Raw genomic sequence first — 12,827 nt, forward strand, 5'->3', positions numbered from 1 at the left:
CACTTCAGCCTCCAAATGAGAAGTGACATTTGCACTCGGCCCAGCCAACGCGTGAGCAGAGCGCGGGGACACAGGCCCATTGACGGAGGGCGGCCGAGGGGCCGGCGGGCTCGGCGTCACCCGAAGCCGCCTTAATTAATACCATCTTAAATAGTCCAGCAGCCAGCGAAGACAAAGTTGAAGAAAGACTTTAAGGCTGAGTGCCCCCTCGACAAGCTCTTTTTCCCCATGTCATTCAATATTTAATGCGCCCGCTTCTAATGCTACTACTGGTGTTCCTTTCTCAGCAAGGACATTATTTTTTCACGGTACCCATAGCCAGGGAAAGCCCTTTAGGCAAAGAAAATCAAAATGTTTGTTGTTTGGGATGACTTATAACTCTTGTTTAACACAAGCACTTTCAGGAAAGTGTAACAGGCGCAGCCTCCAAAGCAAACAACACAATCCTTGTGACAGAGTCAGACACAAAAAGCACATTGTCTTGCGGGCTCCCTCTTTTCTCTGGTGCTAGATGGGGGCCTGTCTCTCAGTGAACGCCGCGATGCCATTTCACTTTTGAACTATTGTTTTTGAGTTATGCCATGTGGTCAAAAGGAGCGAGAAGGGGGTTGTTTCCAGGCTCATAAGACAAACGAGTTGCCTTTTCATTGAAATCCCCCCGCGAGCCTTGAAAACGGAGTTTAAATGTCACCTCCGCCTTTCTAATGGGCGCAGGGCTGGAGGCGACCCTTCAAAGCGCCTGGGTGATAAACGACCCTTATTAAATATGGCCCGGGCCGCTGGGAACGTCCCAGGCCCGGCCCGCGCGCGGGAGAGCGCCCCTCGCTGGAGTGCCCGGGTGAGGCCGGAGCTTCCCCGGCCGCCGGGGGTGGGGGGCCCGGGCCTGGGCTCAGGGGTCGGCGTTGGGTGGGGGTGGGGACCGAGGATGGGGGCCGTTGTAAGACAACTTATTATCTGCCGCCCCCATCCCGCCCGGTGTGCCCCCGTCCGCGGAGACCCGGCGTGAAAGCTTGGTGCGTTTCCCCCTGACTTCTTTTTTGTCCGTGGCCCAGTGGCGTCTTCAAGTCTGAGCTGCAAGGTTACTGATTTGCAGGCTGCATGTTAAGGCAGCCCATGTAAGTAATTTCTGCGGGCACCCCAGCAAAGGAGAACAAATCGCTGACAAAGGCGAGCGCTTTCGATTCAGCGGCGTCGTTAAGGCAACCCCGAAGTATTCCTCCTATAATAAGTTCCACTTCAAAGGGTTTCTCATTCAGCGGTGACTGCTTCGCACTTTTATTAAGTCCGGGCTTTTTCACTCGGAGGAATCATCTGTTTGGTTATTTTTCATCGTGTTTATTTTTCACCATTCACACAGTACTTGTATTAAATAAACAAAGAACAATCGCTCTGCAAATAAAAGTACTTAGGTGGGGAGAGAAGGAAGAGGAACCCGGGCTGAGGCGCTCCTGCCCCCCTCCCTGCCCCCCTCCACCCCGCCCCCGCCTCTGCCATCACCCACCCCCACCAGCCTTTCTCTCCTCCTCTCCTCATTCTTTCTCCTTTCTCTCAAGCTGGGAGATTCTAAGGGGGAATCTTAACAAAAAAAGTGGATGGAAAGACACATATATGTCTGTACATATATAATGTTACATCTAGGCAATGCGATATGGAATATGTATTTCTGATCAGGTGAAAATCGAGGGAGCTAACTTGGCATGAAAGGAAAGGTCACTGCAACTGTATCTTAATAGAGTATCTCCAATACTGTGGACCCTCCTGCCAGACTCCCCTGGCCCTGCCCATTGCCATAGCAATGCCTATGCTCAGTGTGGCTGTACCATAAAAGCAGTACTTTGAATTTCAAAGAACATGCCTTTGAACTTCTCTGTGCCTGCTTAGGCACTCGCCTGTGTGAATGTGTGCTCCGGAGTGTGAGTGGGCGTGGGAGATGACAAGAGTGTGAGTTTTTTGTGAGATTTTCTTCACAGAGGGCAAGCGTGCTGGCCACCCCAGGGCCCTGTCACGGTGGACCTCCTTTCCAACCCTCCAGCCCTGGAAGGATGGCTTTCCTGGCCATGTGTCTGTTTCGGTAGACTGCTGGTGGAGGGACCAGTGGGCAGTGTGGTGTGACCGGCTGACAGTATTACTGTATGTCTGGGCTGTTTCGTTTCTCTGTGCAGCTTGCTTTTCCTGTGACTTAAGGTGACCACTTGAGAAATCAAATTTTCTCTGCAGCTGCCACCCCAGTTGTAGTTCCCAGCCAAACTGGAATAACAAACAGTTCAGGTGAACATCTCTTGTTCCTTTTCATAGAGAAAGAGATAGATGATAGATAGATGGATAGAGAACCACTATGGTCTCTGAAAGCTTCCAAATGCGGTATTTGGGATATATGGCAAAACTGTGATGTCACAGATCAGTTCTGACTTGGCTTTCAAGGAATTTGGGCCTCCTCTTTTCCTATCCCCCTTGTGTGGTCATCTCCATCTCTTTAAAAGAAGATAATGCCTGCCCTCCAGCTCTTTCTCTGTACTTCAGCATTGAGGAGCATTAGCTTTACCAAAAAGCATCCTAAATGGGGAAAAACACACATAAACAACAAACACGCCTGTGTTTGAAGATCCTCCTAGCCTGGAAAACAAAGGTAGATGATTTAAACAGTGTTCGCGAGGGCCACGTTTTGCCTAGGAAAGATAAAGTCTTTGATGATAGCCAACTTAGTGTCAATAGTGGCTTTCTTTGAGACATATTCAGATGGGAACCTCTTGCTTGCCAATTGCCATAGAAATCTTAACACACCATGAAGGTTGTCCAAGCGCCAAGCCTTCCGTTCTGGACTAAATTACTTTGAAGTGGCGCAGGACGAGCAGTGGTCAATTTCAACTCTATAGACTGGACAGAGACGCTGGGAGTGGGAGATTGTGCGTTTTAAAGCAGAAAATAAGAAGGGGAAACCTGTTTTATACACTCTATACAAGGTTCTGCTCATTGTCAGATATCTTTTATCTTTTATATTTCCCATGAATGATTCATGTCTTGGTGGCTTTGTGTCACCCCTCTTTTCAAGAGAAACTTCATTAGAGAGCTGTAAGTTTTTCCATTGATTGGGGACTTCATTTGAGTGTTTTTCTCCTTCGTCTTCTGGTTACTGTCATCTGGCTTCAAATAACCCTTTGCAACCTGTTTTCCCCTTTACTACGTTTAACTGAACCCGACTTGGGAAAAAAAAAAAAAAAACCCACTATAACCTTTTGGAGAACTGTTTATTGACATTACTACCAATTGTTTTTGACTAGTTGCCTTTTATCAGTTTCATATCAGTCAGCTTAAAAACAAACAAGGATTCAGCCTTGTTAATATGGACAGCCAATCTTATTACTCTAAGCCACTTGGGCATTTTGTGGCAATGAAGCAAATTTCTTCATAACACCTGCGGCAAAAGACTAAATTACTTATCTCCACTCAACTTCCAAGTAAACCACAGTACAAGTGGGTTCTGATCCCCATCACCTAATAGAAGAGGTGTTTGGTGCCCACTACTGAGCTTCATTCAGGATGTTTTGAACTCCATACCCACCTCAGCTCCTGATTCTTTCAGCTTCTTTGTGTCTGCAAACATCTCACTTGTCCTTTTCTCCATCTTTTCGTCGTCGTTAACCTTTTTCTTTAGAAAGAGGCTGGACAGCAAAGAAACGCTAAAATTTGCTTTTCAGCTCTCCACTGATGAGGATCACTAAGGCTATTATTAATTTTAACAAATGTGCGCAGTAACCCCTAAGATTTATGCCACTGTGCTGTGCAATCTACAGGGCTTAGTCTTCATAAATATACTGTACTTTCTAGATTAGATTGTAAATTAGACCAAGCTGTAAACATATTTTATTGCTTGGGGAGGGTAAAGAAATAGAGATCAAGGGAAGAGAACCGAATGATTACTACATGAGCAGCCTGTTCTGTTTGGAAGAGAATGGCAGAGATGTGCCATCATGTAAAACATAAGCGATACATAGGAAGAATACTTTTATTAAACTCTTTACTTCATAATCATTCTTGCTTTCTATTGGAGGTACACATTTTAAGTTTTTACTTTAAGTGTATCAGGAACCAATAAATCTGTGGCAGAGTTAACCTAAGCATGGCAAAATACATAAAATACATATTCCTTTGTTTCATAATAAATAAACCTGTAGCATAATAAAGAATAGTGCAAACTACCATTGAAAAAGTTGTATAAATAAAACAACTCATTATAAATCAGGAATATTTTGTTTGAATAAGTTTACGATACATAAATTATCCCCCCAAAGTTCATACCTCATCTTATTTTGTCTATTTGAAAGAGCTTTGAAAATGAATACAAAAATCAAATAAACTTTAAAGATGTAGAATTATTTTATATTCAAGTTTTATGGTCTTTTTCTTAATAAAGGAGGGTCTGCATGTTTCATATTCACCATAACAATCTGAAGACAACATTGAAAGGCTTTCAAAGTGACAGCACCATGCACTGTACTAGTAATAGAATATATCTATAAACTATATATCATCTCATCAACACAATGCAAAAAAGACACATGCAGGAAGAGTCCTGGTTTTCACATTACGTTGTTCATTCAAGTAAGCTTAAAAATATATTTTTCCCATTTTCTTTCTTTCTTTTTTTTAAAATAAATTGTAGGTCATAAATGACAATCTCTCACCAAAATGTATAATATAATTCTTTGGTGTGCTTTGAACTCTTCCAGGGGGAAAAAAAAAGGATGATGTCTGAAAATAAATTAATTCAACTGTACAAATAATAGTGTTCACATACAAGTTATTAACAATGACAAGACTACATCAACCACTCACAGCACACAAAACAAATTTCTACAAACCCTGGGGAAGGGGTGTCTTCAGGGTCTCTGAGGATAAATTAGTGCTCTTTAGTCTATTTGTATGATGTATATGATGGACTACGTTTTGCACACGAGATGTGTTGTACCACAACCAAAAATAAATTGACTAAGAGTTATTGTCCTAGGTCCTTGACCTTTTTTGTCCTAGCTTGACAGCTCTGGCAAAGGTCACACATTCATCAGTGTTTGGTGGTAGCTATAAACCTTTTAACAATTTTAATATGTATGGCAACTCCCTCCCCTCTTTTAGTGTAAATCATACAGTGTCATTTTCAAGTGGGATAGAATTCTGTATGCTCAGGTGGAAGAAAATGCATTAAAATGCAGTTTCCAGCATTGAAAAATAAAGACTTTTTAAAAGGTCGATAAACAGTATAAAAGAGAGGTTGGCCTGTTTTTAAAACAACAGCTTTCCTAAAAAATAGGCATGTTGCCAACATCACCCCTTCTTACACTTGCCTGTGAATTTTGGCATCCCAAGAACTTATGATCTAAAACATAGTATTTTTATTACATAGGAAGTTTAGACAGAGTAAAGAGGCAGCATCTGAGATTTTTGATTAAAAAAAAAAGAAAGCACTTGAATTTCTTCTATTTTATAAAATATCACAGTTTCACAGTTGTCTACTGCAGCAGTTCTCTCCAGCTGCTTGAACAATCACAGTAACACAATACATGGAGATGTACTAGGTCGCTGCATCTCCTTTTTTTTTAAAATCATACAAGCAGGGTACTGAAGGAATAATCCTGTATAAAAATACTGTGTTATGGTGAGATCAGTAATAAAAGAGTGGGAATGAAAAATTACAAGTATTAGAACTGAAAGGGTCTTTACAAATATTTTCGGACACAGGTGCAGTCCAGGATCTGTTGGTGATGCAGCAAGTGTGTGTGGTTTACAATCAAGAGGTCTTTGTAGAATCAGGGCCCAAGCGGGAAGCAGAGGGGCTCCATTATGGTGTCAAAGGCGGTCTCGAGGCACTCCGGGAAGTGCAGAGGGCCTTGTTGCTGTGTTGAGTGCTGACTTAACGCTCTTTTTCTCACCCTTGTAAAGAACTACATATATTGCATTGGCAGTGTGTCTCGATGAACTATAATCTCTCCATTTACCTTCCTTGGTACAGTTTGCTCCCAGTCCTGTCCCCCTGCAACATACAAGTCCAGCTTGGTTGGGTTTGTTGTTGTTTGTTTGTTTGTTTTCTAAGGGGGGAAAAAGCCCAAATATCTTAATTAAATTAATTGAATGTACCAACACCATAGGGTTTCATACTAAATAAATAGGGCTAATTAGACCTGGTGGCAAGTCTGAGTCGGGTTTGTCTCAAGCTCGGCATTGTCTCAGGTTAGGATGCGGTCCAAGGGCTCCCACTTATTACTTTACTGATGGTGATGGCGACTGATTGAATCTAATGTATCGTCCGCACGACTTCAGGGTTCGCATACATGTCCTCGTCGTCAGACTCGGAAGTGGTTCCATTGCTAGAAGGGGCGTGCAGGTGGCTAGGGGCCCCGCCGGCCTGGCATACGTACCACTCATTGAGGTTGGTCACCTGAGGGGACAGAGTGCTCGAGCGACTCCTGGTGGGGTCTAGCACAGGGGACACGGGGGCGCCCACTGGAGTCCCCACTGATGAGTAGCCCAGGGCTCCTGGAGAAGGCGGCGGGGACTTGCAGTGGATCTTCATGTGCTTCCTCAGGGAGCTCGGGTGGGTGTAAGACTTGTCACAGCCCCGGACCTTGCAGTAGTAGGGCTTGTCGCTGGTGTGGACGTGGGAATGTTTCTTCCGATCGCTGCTGTTGGCAAACTTCCTGTCACAGCCATCAAATTCACATTTGAAAGGCTTTTCCCCTGCAAGAAAGCACAGAGGAGGTTAACAGGGCCTCTTCAGAGTCCTCTGAACTTGAGAGAATAATCTTCAAGCAGATAGGAGGATGCACCTTCCCATTCTCTTGAAGACCGACTCCCAGCCTAGTCATTCCCAATTCCCAGGTTCCAGAATGCTACAGGGAAGGGATACTTCCAGGATGGGCCTGGTGTCCCCTGGCCTGGAGGCTCTCCTTGGACTTGGGTTTTGCAAGAGGCTGGATGTCCACCTGAAGTTCCATAGGGGTCAAGGCGAGAAGGGCTAAGAGCTTGGATCAGGCAATAATGCTGAAATCCAACGGGGACCCGAATACCTGGATCCTGTCCCCCTCGGGTCTACACACACAAAAATTCAAATAGATCCCCCCTGTCAAGGTCAATGCTGTTGAAGTAACTTCCAAAGCCACAGCTTAGGTGAAGACCGTAAGAAAAGGAGAAGGAAAATAAACAGATACTCAAGTAAAAGTAAACTGGGATTGATCAGTAAAATTATAATAATGGCATTCTGTTTCAGAGCGTTCCCCAGGATTTCATTGATGGAAAGGAAAGGCAATACACCAAAACCCCGTTCTCCCCAGAAATAAAGACATCTGTGAAAACCACGATCCGACCACTAGATTTTTTACAAGCCTAGCTGGACACAGAATAGGCTCTTGGCCTCTTCCTTCTCCCAGCTCTTCTCACAACTTACTGGGCAGTTAAGACCCTAGCGGAACAGAACCTTAACAAGCATTAATAAAGACCACAAACCTCAGCCAGAGGCTTCTTCTAACATACTGTTTAATAGTAAACAGGGAAAAAAATACTATTTATCAGAGTCTTTGGGCCCACTGCCCTTTAAGCTGTTCTACCCACCCCAGGAACACAGGGCCTTTACACACAAGGTCTGGGTGCAGGCAGTAGAAATTCGAAGACAACTAGATAACCCAGCCACTCTACACCGTGGTCTTAAAAAGCAAGGACAGAAAAACAGCAGGTAGCAGTTATGACCCCCCCCCCACCTTAGTATCCATGAACTTGATGTATTTGAGTCCATAATTGAATGTTATCTCATACATACTGTGGTATAGTAATTTACTTATTCCTTATATTTAAATGATTTTAAAAGGAGTTTGTCTACATTTCAGCAGCTACTCTGCTGATATATAAGATACAGTCTTTTCCTTGTTTTTCAACAAATTGTTTTTAAAAAGCCAAACAACTATTAAGACAGCTTAGTATACATAAATTTTCTGTGGTGGATTCTCCTATACAAATATTTCGGTGTAATTTTCTCTCTTTTAACTTCATCAATGAATAACTACTTCAGTGCCAGAGTATATTAGCACATCTGAAAAGTATTCAGATGCCTGTAACATAACTTACCCTACCTGGAAGTATTGTTTAAAAATTGAGTTATTATTCATATACCTCCTACATTGGCCTACAAAGAGAGAGAAAAACACAACATAATGCGATGATAGTGACACCCTTTAAAAATTCTCTGTAGAGGGGCTGCAACAGAAATCAAGTTTTATCAAAACACTGGTTATTTGTCCTGACTTCTATGTTCCACTTTAAGTTGGAGATAATACTAACTTAATATAGCATTCTTCCCTCTAAAAAGCATAATCAGCTTTTCTTCAACATGGAGACTTAAGTGGATTTATTTGCCCTATGCAAATGTTGCTTTTTAGAAGTTTCTGCACAGGCTAAGCATTTATTGTGCAGAATAAACGGCTTGGACGTTGCAAGCTTCACCAGTGCTCACGATAAAGAGAAGCATTAAGAATCAGGCCCAGAAAAGGCAGATACCGTGCGGAAAGAAAGGTAGAAAAGCCAGCACAAGGGGAGATGGAGGAAGAAAATAGAAAATGAAAGGGTGATAGAATTGCCTATTTTATTCGCGGGGTGGGCAGGTGGGGGAGAGCAAATTCTACCTGACTAGGAAGGGTGAGAGGTCCCAGTGTTTACATTTCAGACGCTGACAGTGGGGTCACGTCGGAATTTAACTACTTATAGGGTTTTAGAGAGTGAGGGAAGCTATGTGTGAGAACTCCCAGTCCAGCCCCAAGAAAGGTTATAAGTATAACTGGGGGCACGTGGGTCAGGAAACGGGCCTTCTGGAGTGGTCGGGGGATTATTCCCTTTGATCAGCCTGTCCCGGGATCCCCGGCTAGCTGCCCGCCCCCCCCCCCGCCCCTCCAAAAAGGGAGAGCATTGCCGTGGGGAGGGGAGTCCCGGCTGGCCCCCGCTAGACACTAGGCTCCATGGCTCAGCGGCCCAGGGACCGCCAAGAGCACCCAGCGCGGATCCGAGCATCAATGCGCGGGCGCTCGCATCCCTGCTGCAGGGATCCGGCGAGGCCCACGCCGCCGCCGCCGCCGCGAGCCGGGCGGGGACGCAGTCCTGCGCGCGGGGAACCCGAAAACCAAACGGCCCGGGTCCCTGCCCCTGGGGGCGCGCCCTTGAGGCGAGGGGCGGGAGGCGGCCCGTCCCGGGGGAACCGGAGGGCCGGCACCCGCGCCGTCAGCTTCCAGCTCCGTGCGGGACCCGGGCGAGCACGGCCTCAGCGCGGGGCAACCTCCGGGCCGCCGAGGGAAGGTCCCCTCCCCTCGGAGGTGAAAAGGCCGCAAGGGCCCGAGGTCGCGGGGGCCGTCAGGGCGTTCCCCTTGAGAGGGGCGCTTCACCGCCACAACCCCAGGCCTCCGTCTGGTCGGGAAATGCTGGGCCCCGGGGCCAGCCACTGGCTTAGCGGGGCCGGGGAGGTTTTACGAGGGCCCGGTGGGAAACCTTCTGGAAATATCACTTAAGGCGGGCCGATCCCGATGAGAAAACAACGTGGCTGGCAGACCGGCCTCCGGGGAAAACGGGCTCCTAGCCCGGGGTCATCGGCCAGGCCACAGGAGGCCTGGCGGGTCCCGGCGGCAGGAGCGAGGCCTGGGGCTCCAGCCTCGGGCCCCCCGGGCCCGGCTCCGCGCGCAGATTCCCCGCCCCTCCCCGTAGCCTCGGCCTCGGCCGCTGGTCAGGCGTTGGGGCCCCCGCCTGGCGGCTGCCTCCTCGCCGCCGCCGCCACCGCGCCGATAAATCAGCCAAGTAATTGCCGAACGTAAACTCCAGTTACTTAAGTGTCCTCCGAGGGGTAATCTCGTCTGTCCCTATAAATCCCGACCGAGCTCGCGCTCATCGGCGCTCCGGCCCAGCGCGCGCGCCCGCTCCAAGGGGACGCACGCCCCACCGGAGCCCACCCGGCGCCCGAGGCCGCAGCTGCCCTCACCCCAGAAGGGGGCACGCCCCCCCCACCTAAGGCAGGGGCGGGGCGGGCGGAAGGGGGCCCCACGGCGGGCGGTGGGCCTCAAGGAGCCTCTGCAGCCCGCCCCGTCCTCCTCTCGGGAGAACCTTCTCCAAAATGACGGAAACCAATTTCTCAGCACCCTCTAGGGCCCGTGTGGTAAAACGTGTGACGGCGCGTGTGAGTAGAGGTGTGTATGAAGGCGTGTGAATGAACAGGTGTGACTGTGTTATCAGGGCCCAAGGGTGTCCCAGCTCTGAGGGAGCGGGTCAGAAGGAACACGGGTGTGTGAAGTTGTTGCTGGTGTGATGTGTGCGCGCGTGAATATGTACGTGTGGGGTGTGTAACGGTGGGTGTGTATGCGCGCGAGTGTATGTGTGTGTAAGGGGAAGGTCTCCGGGGGGCGCATTCCTTTCGCACTCTACACTCCGCCCGGAAGGAACAAGACCCCCTTCCCTGTCCCGTCCCGGAGGGGCCACACCGAGCTGGCCCCCCTGCGGCCTCGAAGTCACCCCTCACCTCCCGCCCCCCACACGCGCCCCAAGCACTCCCGCTCTTCGGAGCGCGGACACCGCGCGGGGCCTGCCATCCGGTGGGGAGGCAAGTGCCGCCGGAGCGGCTCCGGTTCGGCGCTCCTTCCCCATCGCCCTCCCCAAGTTTAAGGGGCCGGGCGGATGGGGGCTGCCGACCGTCCTGGGCGCCTTCCTGATCCGGCGACGGCGGCGGCTTCTGCTCCGGGGTGGCGGCGGCTGCGGGGGCTGGAGCGCGTGGCCGGTCTCGGCGGAGGGGGCTGCGGGGAGCGCTGGAGACTCGACCGCGTAGGAACGGAGCGCGGGGGCCTGTGTGTGTGCTATCGAATTACTTATTCATAGAAAAAAAAAGGGGGGGGGAGGGAGAGAAAAACAAGAAGTCACATGTCCGGGTTATACAGATGCGAAGAGAAGCAGCGGAAGGAGGGGAAAACAAAAAAATGAAGGCGAGCAGGAGACGAAGGAGGAAGAGAAAGCGGCGGCAGAAGCGGCGGCAAGAAGCGGCGGCGGCTGCGGCGGCCGGGGACAGACACCCACCTGTATGAGTGCGCTTGTGGATCTTGAGGTTCTCGGAGCGCGCGAAGACCTTGCCGCAGCCCGGGAAGGGGCAGGGAAAGGGCTTCTCGCCGGTGTGTACGCGGATGTGGTTGATGAGCTTGTATTTGGCCTTGAAGGGCTTGCCCTCGCGCGGACAGTCCTCCCAGAAGCAGACGTGGCTGCTCTGCTCGGGGCCGCCCACGTGCTCCACGGTGACGTGGTTCACCAGCTCGTGCATGGTGCCGAAAGTTTTAGAGCAGGGCTTGGAGCCGCCGGCCGGGGGCGGCGGCGGCGGCCCGGCCAGCTCCTCGGGGTCGATCCACTTGCAGATCAGCTCCTGCTTGATTGGCTGCCGCATGTAGCGCAGGAAGGCCCCGGCCGCCCCCGGGAGGTGGGGGGGCTGCTGCGCGGGCGCCGGCGGCGGCGGCGGCGCCGGGGGCGGCGCGTGGTGTTGCAGGTGGGGCCCCGGTCCGGTGGCTGCGGCCGCCGCCGCCGCCGCCGCGGCCGCCGCGGCCAGGTTCAGGTTTAAGTTCACGGCTCCGTAGCCGTGCAGGGCGGCGGCCGCCGCGGCCGCCACCGCCCCGTAGTGCGCGTCCCCCGAGCGCGGCGCAAAAGGCGGCTCGGCGCGGCCGTACAGCTCAGCCGCCGCTGCCGCCGCAGCGGCAGCCGCTAGCCCCAGGCGCATCTGGCCGTTGAGCGGGTGCGGGTGGCCGCCGGAGCCTCCCGGCGGCTCGTGCAGCGAGGGGAAGAGCGCCGGGCCCCCGCCGCCGCCGCCGCCGCCGTCCGGGCCCGCGTAGGTGCCGCTGGCCGAGATGAACATGCCGCCCGAGGCGGGAGGCGGGGCCGGGTGCTGGGGGGAGCCGGGGCCCGAGCGCGGCTCCCCTCCGAGCGGGGCCCCGTGCATGGCCGCCGCGGGGGCCGTGGCGGAAAGGTCCCTCCGGAGGACGAAGTCCCTGCTGTGGCCTTTGCCGCTGCTGCCGCCGCCGCCACTGTTGGTGGTGGTGTAGCCCGAGAGGGCAGGAGAAGGAGGGGGAGGGGGAGGGGGAGGAGGGGGAGGAGGAGGGGGCGAAGGGGAGGGGGGAGGAGGAGGAGGGGCTGGGGGCGGGGGCGCGGGGGACGGCCCGCCGGGGGCGGTGCGGGCGCCGGGGTGCACGGCCGAGGCGGCGGCGCGGGCGGCGGCCGCCGGGGACTCGGGCGGCGCGGAGAGAGCCTGGGAGGGAGGGCTGGGGTCAGGCGCGCTCGCCTGGGCCATGTGCTCCGGTCTGAGCGGAGCGCGGGCCACGCCGGGGTCAGTGCCCGGATCCCGCGGGCGGAGGTGCGCGGCCGCGGCGCGGACCCGGGAGTGGGCGGGCGCGCTGGCCAGCGCCGGGAAGCCTGTCATGTTCTGCAGCGGCCAAGCGCGAGCCGCGGCCGGATCCGCTAATCTCGGCGCGGGCGGGTTCCTCTTGCTCAAAGGGGGCTCCATCAGAGCAACACAATCAGACCCACGGACCCTCCCTGGGGGTAATTTTTTTCCCCCTCGGCCCGCCCTCAAAAACAGGTATACGTTAGGCGCTCTTTAACTTCTTTGTCCTGGCCTCCTAACTCCGCTCATTCCCGTTCCCACTCGGTCCTCCAGCGATTGGCCGAGCGGACACCACCTCGGAGCTGCACAGTGGGACCGAGATTTTGGAAATAGCAAGGGTGGGATTGGAGGAAGCCGCGTGATTGGCAGCAGGCGCGGCTGCCCGATTGGCTCCCTTTCC

General features: G+C 52.0%; 1 protein-coding gene across 1 annotated transcript; it reads right to left on the reverse strand.

Moving 5' to 3' along the window:
• Positions 1 to 6,286: 6,286 nt before the first annotated feature.
• ZIC5 (Zic family member 5) lies at positions 6,287 to 12,616 on the reverse strand. Its single transcript, XM_052650290.1, has 2 exons — positions 11,083 to 12,616; positions 6,287 to 6,729 (listed from the first exon to the last, which is right to left on the reverse strand). The coding sequence occupies exons 1-2, from the start codon at positions 12,545 to 12,547 to the stop codon at positions 6,287 to 6,289; spliced, it is 1,908 nt and encodes a 635-aa protein (XP_052506250.1). The 5' UTR covers positions 12,548 to 12,616.
• Positions 12,617 to 12,827: the final 211 nt, after the last annotated feature.

Source organism: Budorcas taxicolor, chromosome 12 (genome assembly GCF_023091745.1).
Source record: "Budorcas taxicolor isolate Tak-1 chromosome 12, Takin1.1, whole genome shotgun sequence".
NCBI classification, from domain to species: Eukaryota; Metazoa; Chordata; class Mammalia; order Artiodactyla; family Bovidae; genus Budorcas; species Budorcas taxicolor.